The following is a 16,212-nucleotide window of genomic DNA, read 5'->3' as shown; positions in this document are numbered from 1 at the left end:
TTTTGTTAGCAGGATTAGGCAAAAAAACACTTGACAGAATGACACAAAACTTGGTGAAGGATGTGGCGTCAGTCCGGTAACAACCCAATTATTGTATTGATGTGGATCAGGGTGAATCCAGGAATTTCTTATCTGATTTCCCAGGGAGTAAGTCATGTGTCTTGATGTAAAAACATCCCCCACATTTTGTAAAATGTGTAAAATTTGGTGCAGCTTGACTACATATCAGACTTTTGGCTTTGGTGGTGGTATGTGTGATAAGTGCTATTCTAGTTTTTACTATTAAATGTAATAAAATGTAGAAATATTAACACCATTTGGTATCTTAATAGAAAACCTAGTTAAATCTATTGATTGTCTGTTGGCCTCAAACATAATGATTTTTCTCACGTCTTTATTTTTATGACATGATTGGTTATATGAAAACTAATTGCCAGGTGGTTACTGGTGAAACCTCAGCTGCGGATACTCGGTGTTCCTCTGTTCTAGCAGGTGCTCCGCACACTTTGTCTGGGGCATTAGGGTGTTAATGGATTACTGAAAGGTGTTGACTCAGGTGGGTGTGTGTGAGACTGAGGATGGTACAGTGCTCAAACTGTGCCTGGATCTCTTTCAGACACCACTCTCCAGTCCCCCCCTTTTCTCTCCTGGCTTCTGACACTCTTCTGCGATCAGATTTCCTCTTAACTTGCCCTCCCTTCGTTCTTCTGTCCGCCTCACCCCTGCACATTAGAGAGCAGCATTTATTCTCTGGCTCCAATGTCTCCTCTCTGTATCGCCTAAAAGTCACATACCCTCAACATGGATATCGGAGGTCTGACCACAGTGGTCGCAAATTCTGCTTACATCAATGCCCGTGGAAGCATCGATGGCTCCAACCCTGCAGCAGCTCGGGAGAAGAAGTACCACTCCCGCCTCAAACTGCCCCACATCACCGTGTGCGAGGACCTGAGGGATACCCTGGATTTGGCCTTTGACTCGGCCTGTGTGGAACAACCCATCGGCAAACGCCTCTTTAGGGAGTTCTTGGATGCAAATCAAGAGTATCACGGTGCTTGTCGTTTGTGGAAAGACATCGAGGGCTATGACCTGGCCGAGGATTCTGACAGGGCGAAGAAGGCCTCAAAGATTGTCCAGCGTTACATGGACTCCTCTGCCAAACACTACTGCCCCTTCCTGTCTGAGGACATCATAGCAAAGGTGAAGGAGGACCAGGGGTCTGTAGGGGATGATTTGTTTGAAGCAGTGTTTACCAGGACGCTGGACTACCTGCGGGAGGCCCCTTACACTTTCTTCCTGGAGAGCCTGTACCTGAAGAGGTTCTTGCAGTGGAAGTGGCTGGAGATGCAGCCCATGGACGCAGACTGGTTCCTGGACTTCCGCGTTCTGGGGAAAGGAGGGTTTGGGGAGGTGTCGGCCTGTCAGATGAAGGCCACGGGGAAACTTTATGCCTGTAAGAAACTCAACAAGAAGAGGCTGAAGAAGAGGAAAGGCTTTGAGGTGAGAGAACAAATGTGTTTCATGATGTTGGTTTTTTATTAGGCCAAGATAGATGTCTTCATATCAGCCTTTTTAAATCAAAAACACACTATATTGTTTCAAAAGAAATGGGCTCCACTAATGTTATTCTTGTTAATCTTAATTGTAACCATGTTTAACAAGTTATCAAAATATCCTGTCATTGAACCATCATTTCAACTCATAAACACAGTGAGGTAGAGACCTGTAATTAAAGTAAAGCCGAGTAAAACAATGAAAAAAAAAGAAACAGTGCAAGGAACTTAAGCCTAATATAAGGACAACAGATAAATTCAATCCAAATGATGCAAAGCTTTATTCATAGCACATTTAATTCCAGGTGGAAGAACAATGTGCTGCACAAGCAACTGCGGTTGTCACCAGAAAATAATGTGGAAATTAAGATAAATATTAGACCGGAAACTATCAAAAGTTTAAAGTATGAATAAATAAGTAAAATAATATTAGCTTGAATTTTATAGCGCGTTTCAAGAGACCCAAGGACGCTTATCCTATAAGATACGATACGATAACATAATAATTGGACAAATAAATTAAGACACATAAAAGTAATACAAATGAAATAGTAAGTTAAAACCAGACTACTGAAAGGTGCAGCTAAAAATGTATGTTTTCAGTTTCGCTATTTGAGGCATCTCTAATGCGAAGAAGTTTGATAAAGAAGCAAAATCTAATGACTAAATAATTAAATAGTAATTAAAAGTATATCAAAATGAGTCAGTTTAAACACAAGTTAAATTCAGAGATTTAATTTACCATAAACATAAAAACCTGTATATGGTTGTGCATGTTATTCCATGTTGCATGTGCACAGTGACAATACCAGTCCAACAAATAAATCATGTCTTTGGCTCAATCTACACTGTGCTTCAGAAGCGCTGCTCTTTTAACTGCTCTTTATTGTGCAGGTGTTTAGTGTCTGTTTGTTTCTGAGAAAGTGTCCCACACTGATGGAGCTGCACTGGTGCTAATCACCTTTGTCCCAGCAGCCTCTGTCTCGTTTGGCTTGAGCCTGCAGTATTAAACACTGACACGGGGATAGAGTGATTACTGGGAGCTTTAGTGAAAAGCTCTTCTGAATGGAACTCCTTGACACAGTTATATCTTGCCCTTGACATGTCTGAGGTCATTCTCTGAAATGTATTTCGTCACTAACACAAAAGTGCGGCGCACAGTTTGCTTCAGCTCGTTTAAAGAAAAAACACTTTCCTGTTTTTCCCCCTCTTGTGCATTATCCCTTAAACGTGTCTCTCTGACCTCTCTCCTGTAGGGTGCGATGGTGGAGAAGAGGATTCTTGAGAAGGTCCACAGTCCCTTCATTGTGTCATTGGCGTACGCCTTCCAGACAAAGGAGGAGCTTTGTCTGGTCATGACCATCATGAATGGAGGAGACCTCAAGTAACTTCACACTCTCACATAGGCTCATTGATGAAGGAGTGACTGCACTTAGCTTTTCTTTCCTCTTTGCATTATTGGCAGACTCATGCGTCACAAAGTCGGCTGTGACACCAGCTATTAGAATATTTGACAAGCTGGAACATGAACCATAATTCAACTAACAGTCATTACAGTGGGATGTATTAAATGTACTAATATTCACATGTGTGTATTATCAATCGCTGTCAGATCATTGACTTTATTTAAAGATGGACTGCTCCCAAAAGTGAAGCCCAAGCTTCTCAATCGCCACCTGGTGGCTGACTGCAGTACAGCTCATAAATTCTGATTCCTCTATGTTAATGGGTCAATCTAAAAGCTCAAAAGTTGGACGGTCACTTTAGACAGTTCTTATCACACTGACGCTTGTTTAAGTGTTTATGTTTCTAGTTAGTTTGGTTTTAACTAATGCTATGCTATAAAAAAAGGGGTTAAAATGTCATGATTGACAGCTGAGACTGACTTAGGATTGGTCAAATGCGTTTATTGACAATGACATCTCTACTGAGGGTCCATCCGCTGATCAACACTGTGCAGACAGTGTTTCTGCTTAATTTCTGGATACGGGGGGGAGGAGGAGACGCGTTGTCCATCTTTATTTACTATCAATGAGACTGACACTTGGGAGCATGTGACATCATGTGTGGTGGAAAACAGCATGTGAACTAAAGCTCTCAATGACATTCAGGAGTATAGGTCAGTTGCTGTAGATACGCTGGACTTCAGGCAAACATGTATCCTCGGCAGATGTCCATTTTAATGAGAGGAATAATCCTGAGTGGTCCCTTTTATAAAGCACCAGTCACTTAAATACACATCAAATAAACTAAGTGAGATCTGCTGATTTAAAAATCTAACAATAGGATTCTCAAATGTAAAAGGAGCAAAGCGCATAGTGGCAAATGTATCCAGATGACATGTCTTTACTATCAGAGCCATGTCTGACCTGTTGTGTCCGTGTGGCAGGTATCACATCTACCTGGTGGATGAGAACAACCCGGGCTTTGACGAGCCCAGAGCCTGTTTCTACACAGCTCAGATCATCCAGGGTATGGAGCACCTGCACCAGAAGAGAATCATCTACAGGGATCTGAAACCAGAAAACGTGCTGCTCGATAATGATGGTAATCATGTTCATCACATGAAAACTAGCCCTCATCCGTGTGTAACTATTGGCTGATGAAGATTTCTTTACGTTGTGGAACAGGGAACGTGCGTATCTCTGACCTGGGTCTCGCTGTGGAGCTAAAAGAAGGAAAAACATTGACCAAAGGTTACGCTGGGACACCAGGTGAGTCTCATCTGTGTCTAGTGAGTAAAACACGTCAAATTTAAAGGTGGTGGCTCACTGCAACCTGATCAGAACATATATTTCTTTTGTCATTGATTTACGCTGATTCTTGCAGGGTACATGTCTCCAGAGATGCTGAAAGGAGAAAAGTATGACACCTCGGTGGACTACTACACTCTGGGGGTGACGTTGTTTGAGTTCATGGCGGCCAAGAACCCGTTCAGGGACAGGGGGGAGAAAGTGAGTCGCCCTTTATAACCTCCGCAAGAAAACCTATTGAACCGATTTTATTGACACTTAATGTCAGGATGATGGGTCATGGAGGAACACATTTACATTTGGAGCAAATGTGTTTCAGGGAGCGCATCCAGGATATAAAAAAATGCTATTCTTTTACATGGTTAGATAGATGTTGCGTTTTGGGGAAATTTTTGGGAACCTCTAAACCAGTGGTTCTTAACCTTATTGGAGGTACTGAACCCTGCAAGCTTCATCAGTGCATTCACCGAACCCTTCGTAATTGGACAAATAAAATATTATTTCTTCAAAACATAGGTATATATTTTGTTAGTGCACAAAATTAACCATGCATCAGGTGCACACAAAATCACTGTGTTCAAAGGACAAAACCAATAAACAGGAATTTCACACAAAAACAATATAAAACTAATATAATAAATAATATTTATTGCAAATCAATGTGACTTTTGCTGTTGCCTTTCAGATACAGCTTCAGAAATGCGCGGCTTCACCTTGGCAAGTGCCACTCTCATATCATTTTCACAACACAAGTCTGTTCCTTTTCTTAATTTTCATGTCTACCATCCTCGAAAAGTATTGCTCACAAAAATAAGTTGTAACAAACGGTGTGAGTATCTCAAGGGTCACCAAAACGTTGAGAGCGTTGTTGTTCTGAAGAGTTGCTGTTGAAGCTGGCTCTGCTGAATGACGTACAATCACAACAGCCACAAGTCGACTACTGAGCGCACCAAGTTCCCTGCAGCACAGATATCAAAGCTAAGCATTGTGGCGTGATCAGGTGCAGCCAATGACGGCCAAGCGGAGGGGGACTTCACGAATAATACGAGTGGGCTGAATTTCTTTTGTGTAACTAATTTTTACTAAGCAACAAAATATTTGTTATCTGACACGGCGAAGAAAAATTGTGTGTTGCTATACTGTGTGTGTCTTGACCCCTGCCGAACCCCAGAGAGTGACTCACCGAACCCCTGGGGTTCGATCGAACCCAGGTTAAGAACCACTGCTCTAAACAAATAATGCAGAATTTAATTTAGGAGAAACAGGCATTTGTAGAGTGCTAATATCTATGAACCACTGAAATTGTATGTATCTGATCTTAAAAGATTGCATTAAATGCAACATGGTGATGAAGTGGCCAATCAGATCTCAGTATACACTCTCAGAGAACACAAAAAGGATGTGTCATGGTTCAGGGAAGACTCCGTTGCATTTTGGAGAAGAACATTTCTGTGTACATGTTATTTTTACCTGATCTCAATATGCGCTCTCCAAATCCACTTTTACTGTGACTGTGAGATAAACTGGAGGATGAGATGTTGGTCTCTTCATCAGCTCGACCGTGAGGAGATGAAGGAGCGTGTGCTGACGCGGGTGGTGGACTATCCGGAGAATTTCAGTGCGAATGTGAAGTCGCTGTGTGAAGGGCTGCTGGCCAAACAGGTGGACGAGCGGATGGGTTTTAAGAACGGAAGCTGTGACGAGATCAGAGCTCACCCATTTTTTCAGGACATCAACTGGAGGAAACTGAACGCAGGTATCATCCATTTATTTTTACTCTCTTATCTTGCTCAAATATTTTTTGGGCTAATTTCAAAGTAATTCCAACTTTTAATGCTTTTCTTTGAGCGTTTCGATTTTTTATTTCCATATCTCTAACCCTGACCCTTGCCTCTTCAGGTATCCTCTCTCCTCCTTTTGTCCCTGACCCTAAAGTGGTGTACGCTAAAAGCCTGGACGACGTCGGAGCGTTCTCCTCGGTGAAGGGAGTGGCCTTGGATGATCCCGATAAAACCTTTTTCGATGAGTTTTCCTCTGGTAACATCGCCATCCCGTGGCAGGAGGAGATGATCGACATGGGTATTTATGGAGAACTCAACCTCTGGGGCCCTGAAGGCAGCGTCCCAAACGACCTCCGCAGGGAGTCCATACTCGAGCAGCCAAAGTCTTCCACCTGCTGCGTATCGTAGAGTCATTGAAACACCTTGAAATTACATCAGTGTACAGACTCAAACATTCAGGGCAGACGCACGTCTCTATTGAATTTTCTGAATACCAGAATAAAAACGGTTTACACCTAACTTTTTATTCAGGGCATGAACAGAAAACACAGAACGGAGATGAATTTCCAACCTGGAGTCGACTTGATTATTGATTTCGTATTGAAAAGTGAAAGTTTTTGACATTATACCCTCAATTGTCTCTATTCTCCCTCCCTCACATATTCTCTTCACCTTCACTTCTCTTCCTCTCCTCACTCTCTGGTTGTATGTGCATGTTTTACATTATTATAAAGCTTTTAGATTTAAAATGCATTTTTTTAACTCACATTTTGGAGCCGGGATGCAGGGATATGGTACCTCTGGTGCTCAGCGACTGTCACATGTTTCACATTTTCTCCCGTAGAGAGTATGCTTTCTATAGTAAGGCCTACTTTTTTCTTCTTTTTCAGAGCTATTTTAAATTCATTACCACAAAGAGGGAAATGTTGACAATAAATCCATTTATTTTTTAAAGCAAATTATTGAACAAAAGTTGAATGAAGTCTCAAATGTATGAAAAAGTACTGGCGAATAAAATAGCTTATGAAAACTTGAGTCAGGAAGTTCATTTTGTTTCTGTGTGACAACAAACAAAAACACTATCTAGGAATGTCATTAAAACCTTTTCTTTCTTTTTTCAAACACCTAATTTCTAACTTTTAGAGGGTGGGGGGGTAGGGAAAACTACCCCCCCACCCTCCTCCTCAGGCTCCTGTCACTCCTTAGCTGTGGCCTGGTAGATCCTCACCTCCTGCTGTGGGAGCTCGGGGAGCAACGTTGTGTTAAAACTGCTCTCAAAGCGCTCGCTGAACCTCAGGTCTGACTGGAACCGGATCTTATTGGCCCAAAGCAGTGTCGTTCCACTTCCTGGTTGGCAAAAGTACTGCATGGTCTGCAGCAACTCCTCCAGGGAGGCGTGGTGATAGACGACGTCTGCCGCGAGCACGTAGTCGTAGTGGTAGGAGAGATGGGGAAAGTCTTGCTCCAGGTGCTGACCCCAGGTGAGGGCCGCCACCTGAGGGGTGTAGCGGGAGCGGCCCCTGGTGTTTCGCAGAAGGTTAAAGGTCAGATTAGGCAAGATGTCCGGCAGGTCGGTGGCTGTCACCCAAGCCCCTGGACAAGAGAAGAGAAAAACACAGAGCTAAAGAACAGGTTGGACGATACGGAAACATTGAAAGGATTGTATTTTACCAATGAGGTGGCACTTAAATCATAATGCACATGCTAACATGATATCTACATGTAGCATGTGAGGTCATTCCACACTAATTGTATGTTGAAGGACGAATCTGGTGAATTGATGTTTTATTGTCAAAAAATTCAAAACCATCAATGCCATCAAGTTTTTCCTTTTGAGCCCGTTCCTCATAAAACATCTTCTTATGTCATTTAACTTTATTGTTGCCTGTTGAAGTGACCTCACTAATGCAGCCAGCTGCTGTGAATTCTACAAATTAATCCAGGCCTGAACATAGTCCCCATCCAGTGCTGTTTTACTCCAATGCCTGGCTGTTTGAGTAAACCACTGAGCATTTTTGTATTAAGAAATTACACTATACATTATTTAACTCTTTATTTTTTATGTCCTCAGTGGGAACCAGTGGAACTGGGGCAGAGAACAGATGGACAAAAGTTTAGTTTTTATATTTACATGGCATTCATTTATATTTAACAACTGCCAGGGACTCTATATTCTCGTCTGAGTTAGTGTCAGATTGCATGATTCTGCAAAAACTGCTCAAACTAACATTAACCCAAGGAAGACACCATTACATTTTTGATGCAGCTCTATCCCACATGTTAAAATTTCTTGATGAAAACATCAGACATGTTAAGGGGACTGATATTTGACTAAGTTCAATTTGTTTAAGATCCCTCAAAAAATCTGAATCTGGGGAATTTCAGTGTGACATGGTGGTGAACTCCACTGACTTGTTATTAAATACACAAACACTTATCAAGTGAGCGACCAAAAATAGAAAATAAATGTGAACATGTAACATCTCAGAGGCCAGTTTAAGTATTTGTAAAGCTTATTTATATTAGAGTATTATAATAAATATTATATTATTATAATATAATATTATACACTATATTCTATTAAATCTGTGGTTTTATAAGTGTTGAATCTTAAAGGCCTTATGGAAAAGAAGTAGAACAAGGGAAACTGAAAGTTTACTGGCTGCATGTAAATGGCAAATTTTGGCACATTTGTCTATAAATTTCAAGGTCTTGACCTTATTATGTTATGATTTGGCTCTTAGAATTGAACTGAATTGAATACCTTTTATTTAAGCTCATCTTTTAGCCATGGATTTTGTGAAGCACTCTTTAACCTTTTTCAGATAAGTGTTAAATAAAGTTATTATATTATCATTATAAAACTTTAATTCCACCTTCAGTGGATCACAATATTGCATGACCTCTCTGAACTTTATACCTCTGACAGGTGCGGCTGCATATGTAGTGAATAAGACGTACAGGTCGGTCTTTTAACTCGAAATCTGTTTGGAAAGTCACAGACGCTCACATTGAAGTGCTTGTGAATTATTGTTCATAAATTCATGGATTTCCTTTGACAGACAAACGAGGAGAAAACAGATCTGAAGAAATACATGAATTGCTTTTGACTGAAAAGATGTTTTATTTGATGGGGATGAATGAACTTGTGTTTCCACTGCATGCATTATAGAGGAGCCGAAAGGATGAGAGCATTATTCCAATGATCACTTTGTTCATCCAGACATCTTTTAAAATCTCTTTACAGTCACTGGCTTGTTTGCAGTGTGAGAGATGTGGTGCGGGGGAATGGTCATGGTCGTCAGACAAAGAATCTCAATGTTTTGAAATGTTCCCTCATGTTCCCTACACTTTCTCCACCAGACCAAATGTTGCTTTTGCACAAAAGATGAATAGATGACTGTAAAGAATTCAGTGCATATTCATGCTGTAGAGGGAATTAACCTGATAAGGCTTTTCATTCACTATTATCATTGGATAACAGCTCTTTTGACATTCAGAATCATTACATACAAATTCCAACAATAATAGTGAATTTTGTGTCAGATTTACTTTTATTTTTTATATAGGACACATGGTTGTGTTTGGGATTCTCGAGGAAAAGTCTGAATTTTGAGTGCTTCAAAAATCCCAAACACAACCATATGTCCACAGATGGACAACCCTTCTCCACTTCTTCTCATTGTATGAAAGTGAAGCCAAAATGATAAGGGGGCCGCCATCTTACTGGTGTGTTTTGAATATTTTTTTATATAAAGGCAATGTCTCTCTATACAGTAATCCATACTGTGTGACTCAGCTGCATTATCTCAGTCTTACCCAGCAGACTTGCCAGTATGGAGAGTAAACCAGTCCCGGCTCCAATCTCCAGAACAGCTTTGTCCATCAGGTTCACTTGACTCCGGTTATTTTCCAGGAACTGGCACAAAGCGACAGCCTACAGAGCAAAGTCTCATCATTACAGCAGTTACGACCATGTAAGTGAATGAGTACTAACACACCATCGTTGTGGAGCGTTTACCCCGGGCCAGATCAGAGCGCCATAAGTATCTATTGATTCGCGGATGCTGATGTCATGACCCGCAAAATGAAAGGACTCCTTCCCCAGAGCGTAGTAAACACTCGGCTCCCAGATGTTCCTCCGGTTCAAAGCTTCTCCAGCCATCACTTTTTTGTCTGTGAGTTCTGTGAAGCAGGAAGAGGTAAAGTGTTGGTGATGTAAAGCCACACCTGAAAAAATAAAGAAAAATGACACAACGGTTGATTCCTACTTGACCTTCATCTGGCATTTCCTGCTTGGTTTGTAGTTTCACGTCCTGTATCTCGTCATTTTCCTCCGTCTGGTTTCCAGGAGTCTTCTGTCGCACAGGTTTGGAGACTTTGGACAATTTCTCCATGAGCAATAAATACAATAAATACAACTGAAAAAGAAAATTTGTATTAACTCTTTGCAGTAATTGGATGACACTTGCTCCTGAGAAAGTTAGCCTGTATAGTCTCAGTGCATACAGGACATTTTAGCCAAACCAGTCATACAGTGATATCTCAAAATCTATTGTTGCCATGATTTTCTGTGGAGTCATGATCCCCGTAGAATGAATATTAATGACCTTGGTACTTGATCTGACTTTTCTTCTTTTCTCATTCTAGATATAAAATATACATTATTTAGCCTTGTTAAATGTAATTGCATTTAACAACGCTAATACACAAAATTCTCCCCTCCCCATTTAACACATTCACATCTCAGAAAATGTCAGTGATAAATTACCCAGATAAGAGGGGAGGAGGAAAACATCTTTAAACTTTAAAACAACAACACCCAAAGCAACTGGACTTCTCCTCTGACTGTAGCTAGTATTGTTCTCTCATTTTTGTGTATCACAATATTGTGTATTAAAATATATTAAAAGAGGAACTATGAAAGTAATTCACAAGTCAATTATTCCATACTTCAAATTAAAAAAAAACTTTCAATCAAGGACAAATTTTCTTTTTCTATTTCTGTTTCATTGCTGCTAATGACTTCTCCACTTAGTTTTTCTTATGGCGTTATCTAGCAAAATGGTAAGCATAGTAAACCCTGTGAGTAAAACATGCCTTACTGACATGAGCATGTTAGCATTGTTAGAGTGAGAATGTTGACGAAAGCATTTGGCTCAAATCATCCTGAGCATCATGTGAGAGAGATTTATAGCATGGCTGCAAATTGTGTTATTGGAAATATGTTCAGACTTTAGGTGTCATTCTCTGAGATTATTAATTAATTTTAAAATGTAGTTTATCTTCTGTACTTTTTAAAAACGAATGAATAAAGGCACCCAAAATAAAAATATATTATGAAACATCTGCCCATACAGAAAATTAGTCAAACACCAACTGGGGGATCTGTTAAAATACTAATTTAGTTATTTTCTGCAATTTGACGTCGCCCTATTTTTTCCAGCATTTGAAATATCATAAAGTGTGCTCCTTTGCTGCCAGCGTTTATTTTTCTGTGTTTATTTTTAGTGAGCTCTGTAAATGATTTGTGTGTTTGTGATCCGTACAGTAAAGGTTGGATTTAGATCAGAGTTGACTTAATGACCCTGCACTTTATTCTGGAGCCCAGAAACACAGCTGGTTAAACCCTGAGGTCAACAGGCACTTCACAGTCTGCTGCACTTACACTCAAAAATGTGAAATGTGAATGTAATCAAAGCATTTGATATGATTGCAAAATCTTTTGTTTTGAAATAAGGCAAAGTGATTTTTTTCTGTCATTCTCCTCATTTGATGAAAAAGTCAAAAACCATTCAAAAAAAAGGTGTGAAACCTACCTGTCTGAACCAGTGGCCTCTTAGTCCCTCGTCTCGTTGTGCGCTGACGTCTCTGTTGTGTTCTTGTGTTTATAGAAGCAGCATCGCGGATGACACACCCCTGAGCCCGGCGCTGGTCTGTGGGGTCACTGGCAGCCGGATTTTAAGAGACAGAAGCAAACAAACAGATTTATAGACGTCTGACAGTGAGAGAGACACAACACAGACCCCTCCCAGCACTTAACCTCCACCCTTACTGTCAGCTTGTATGTTAAAGTCTATACAATACTTCAGCTGTAAATTCAAATCCATTGTTTCCTTTACTCTGAGGAATAATTCAACAACATCTGTGAGGCGCTTCTTATTATTCCCTGCTTTTGTTCATTATAGACCAGACATCTGGTGGCACAGGCAGGAGCTCCAGGTATAGGGACACGCAAACATTTGACAACAAAATCTATTCACACTTTGCACAGCTCTCATTTATTTAAATATTCATGTTATCCCAGGAGCCTGCAGAGCTGTATGAGGTCTGGCAGGGACGTGTGGAACGGAAGTGTTGCCACCTGGCAAGCTCCGAGAAAAATAATTACAATTTTTAATTTTTTTTTTACATCTTCTAAACTATTTCTAAGTCTATCAGCAGCAGGATGAGGAAAATGTTCTCCAACGGCAGGTATTATTAAATTTAAATTATTAAAAAATTAAATTTTTGAAGTCTGTCAATAACTGCATCAAATTTTGAAATAAAGCTGGAATCAAATCTGACTGTAAAGCATATTTACATGTAGAGCCCATATCTCTAAAATATGAGTGCTGAAATAAAACTTTGTTATTCTTATTTTCATTCTTATTCCTATGTCCTTCCCCTCTTCCTTCTCCCGACATGTGTTATCTCTGACTGATCTCCCCCTCCCCTGGCACCTGCCGTGTTTGTTTGTCAATCACTCGTGGAATTAAACCTTTAGATAGTTAAGAAATTACAACAAATATAACATAGAGATGAGTTACAGTGGTTTAAAATAGACTGGAGGAATCAAGGATTGTCTCATCTTCTTGTTTTCATCCCTCCAAATGTTTAATTAATGACCCCCCCCCCCCCCCGATCACTTTCACACATTCCTGCAGTGTGACAAGAGACGAAGCAACATATGCTAACTCACTGCATCAGTGAAGAGGAAACAGACTGATTCTCCAGCAGGGACTCAGATAATTACAATCCAGTCACTAATTTGGCTGTTTTCACTTGACCGTATGACCTTACTTGCAGAAAGTCGTCTGTTCACTATACATCAAGATGAAAGCAACTCTGTAAACATTTATAAACTCACAAATAACTTCAGGGGTTCATTCTTAAAGACTTATTGCTATCAGGGATGTAGCACTGGATTGGCTAACCTCTTTTATGTCAGTTACGTCCTGTTCTGTTGTGCTGTAAGATGCCTCCTCCTCCCGTGCACTTGTCTTTTTTGGGGTCCCCCAAGGGTCAGTTTTGGGTCCCTTCTTATTTAACATACTTTATATGCTACTCCTGGGGCAAAGCGTGCAAAATCATAACACAGATTTTCATTGCCATGCAGATGAGGACTTTGTTACTTTGTTTTGAAAGGTGAATATAAATAAAAACAGATTTTAGTGCAAATTGTTCCATGAGAAATTCATCTCAGATCAACTTTGTTATGTGTTTTTATCTGTTTTATCCTGTATCTCTCTGTCAAACATTGTTTACCACATATTTCTCTTCTGAAAATCCATTATGAGAATTATTATTATCATAGACAATATCTATCAACCAATCAACCATCTAAACGGCATTATCAAGCTTAGACTTTATATTAAATACAATGGCTTTAAAAGTAAGGAAAGTTTTATGACTTATAAGTTATTTGAGTACAAGCATGCCTATTCTGATCATGAATAGGCATATTTTGGCTCAGTCATGTTCAACCCGGTGAACCACACAGATGAATGAAATACACAGATTACCACTGGTATGTATCTGTTCTATAAAAGGCTATAGTGTAAACATTGTCTAGAGTCTGTTTTAGAACCAGTGGCAGAGTGCAGCTTGTAATGTGCAGTTTATGACTGAACATGGATACAGAGGGTATTCATTGTACCAAGAGCTCGTAAGCCTGGCTGCTCGCGGGGCTTTAGATGGGACGATTCACTGCCACAGACACACACCCACGGATCCCAGCAAACAACTGGTTGTCCTGTGTGAGATGAGAAAATGAGGTGAACTGACAGATGGGAGCAGCAACACTGAGTCACCCTCATCTAAATGGCAACCGTAATAATCAGTCAAGGTATTAGGGGATTTTCAGTGCATCAGAACCTTAAGACCAGGGGCCCATTCATATTCATCCATATTCCATTCATCAATCATTCTTGATGAATGTCATTTTGGACTGACTGTATGAAAAAGAATACCAAAACCATTTTTCAACTGTTATTCGTCAATTTTATTGTAAATACCCTACTGGTGATAATGATTAACCAGAGCTGATTAAGTGGAGAGTCTGAAAATATGACTTTCTAATGTACCCAGTAATGCTGTTGGATACCTGGTGTCTCCCCAGTAATTAATTGGAATGCAAATTCTACCATGATCTTTTAAATCCAAAGTCACTCTTCCCAGTAGAGGAACAATGGTGAATCTGCAGGGCTCACAGTGTATTTCTCAGAAACAAATCCAACTGTTTAATTTGAATCTTCTTTTTCTAATGAATGGCTTTGTTTGTGCTGGCGATGCATGGGTGTAAATAAGTATTGAAAAATGAATAAGGAAAAGCAGAGGGATGAAGAGCTGTCCGTCATCACCTGAGAGTTGGTAATCCTCACCTCCATGTCCAAAGGTCAGGGAAAGCTTGCGCTGGCCGGTGGAAAATGAGTCACGGTCACACAGCAGCAACATGTGAGGCCCCAGCAGGCTTTACAGTAGCTGCATGTGTGACCTGACTGTGTGAATCCATCAGTTACTGGGTGCTAAACTGCTGTAATTCATAAGGGTGTGTTAGGATTTGTATTCAATGAGTTTAGGTGGCATGTTAGGTAGAAAACACACAGCACATATCCAGACCTTATTTTTGCTTTTGCCACCATGACAGTTTTTTGGTATCAGGAAAGAGCGACTGCTTCCTGATGCTGTGACAACTGGACCCTGACCAAGGGAGGTGAGGATGAGGTTTATGTGTCACCATTAGGGTTGCAAAATTCCGGGAATATTCAAAGTTGGAAACTTTCCATGGGAATTAACGGGAATATACGGGAATTAACGGGAATTAACGGGAATTAACGGGAATAAACGGGAATATACGGGAATTAGCGGGAATAAACGGGAATAAACTGGAAATGTTGTGGGTAATTTATACTAACTGTATTTACCTTTTCATATACAGACATAAATATAAACATTTTGTTTTGTCATAGGCTGATTTGAGCCTGAGGAAACTTTGGGCACTTGACTATATGCTTCTGCATCGTTGTGTCATTCTTAACATAGGTCTTTGCACAGTATTTGCAGATGTACTCAGCCTTTCCTTCTACATTTGATGGGGTGAAATGTCTCCACAAATGAGATAGTGCACGTGGCATTGTTCTGTAGAATGAGATGAGAAAAAAGTTTGTAAAAAAACACTAATGCAATGCCAGAGATATAAATAGTTAGCCAAACAATTGGAATAGTCTGTAAACATATTTTACAATTGATGGATAAATGAATGGAAATAGGCTAGATGAACAGATGAACAATCCTCAATCAGCATGCTAATATATTTTCCACAGTAATATCATCGAAACTTACCTGACTAGTCCTGCACACTACAGCAGGCCTCAATAGCCCTGCTGTAGAGTGAAGGATGCTGGGAGTTATCTGTGCATGTGATGGAAGAATGCACATTGCAGGGTTGAAACTCAACGTGCAGCGTGTGCTGCATTCCATACATCTTTAAAATAGAGTTTTGAATTATATTTTTATTGCTCAGCGTTTAATTTGCGTATTTTTTTTTTTTCAAAATTCCCAAAATTCCTGAGCTAAAGTTCCCATGGAAAGTTTCCGGAAAGTTTCCGGAAATTTACCGGAAACTTTCCACCCCTTTGCAACCCTAGTCACCATAGATCCGTCTGTATCACTGCTTCCTGATTTATAACTCATCACAAATACATGTGTGTTATTATGTGGGTATTAAAGAAATATTTATATTTAAGTATTTGTAACTGTATGTGTTTAAATACACAAATTCGGTTGTACACATACTCAATCATCATGTCATGAATGTATTTCTTGAATACTATTAAAATGTTTTATTCAGAGTCATTCAAAGAT

General features: G+C 40.0%; 2 protein-coding genes across 2 annotated transcripts; one reads left to right on the top strand and one right to left on the bottom strand.

The window, feature by feature from the left end:
• The first annotated feature begins 801 nt into the window (after positions 1 to 801).
• Positions 802 to 6,495, top strand: LOC133021621 (rhodopsin kinase GRK1-like). The gene is made up of 7 exons (XM_061088543.1): positions 802 to 1,500; positions 2,810 to 2,937; positions 3,943 to 4,100; positions 4,184 to 4,267; positions 4,383 to 4,507; positions 5,861 to 6,062; positions 6,206 to 6,495. Exons 1-7 carry the CDS (start codon positions 802 to 804, stop codon positions 6,493 to 6,495), a joined length of 1,686 nt encoding a protein of 561 aa, XP_060944526.1.
• A 787-nt stretch (positions 6,496 to 7,282) lies between these two features.
• Positions 7,283 to 14,735, bottom strand: mettl21cb (methyltransferase 21C, AARS1 lysine b). The gene is made up of 5 exons (XM_061088014.1): positions 14,730 to 14,735; positions 10,364 to 10,508; positions 10,109 to 10,272; positions 9,907 to 10,024; positions 7,283 to 7,680 (listed from the first exon to the last, which is right to left on the bottom strand). Exons 1-5 carry the CDS (start codon positions 14,733 to 14,735, stop codon positions 7,283 to 7,285), a joined length of 831 nt encoding a protein of 276 aa, XP_060943997.1.
• Positions 14,736 to 16,212: the final 1,477 nt, after the last annotated feature.

This window comes from Limanda limanda, chromosome 16 (genome assembly GCF_963576545.1).
Source record: "Limanda limanda chromosome 16, fLimLim1.1, whole genome shotgun sequence".
NCBI lineage: Eukaryota > Metazoa > Chordata > Actinopteri > Pleuronectiformes > Pleuronectidae > Limanda > Limanda limanda.
The sequence above is the reverse complement of the archived record's forward strand: the minus strand, read 5'-3'. Positions and strand labels throughout refer to the sequence as shown.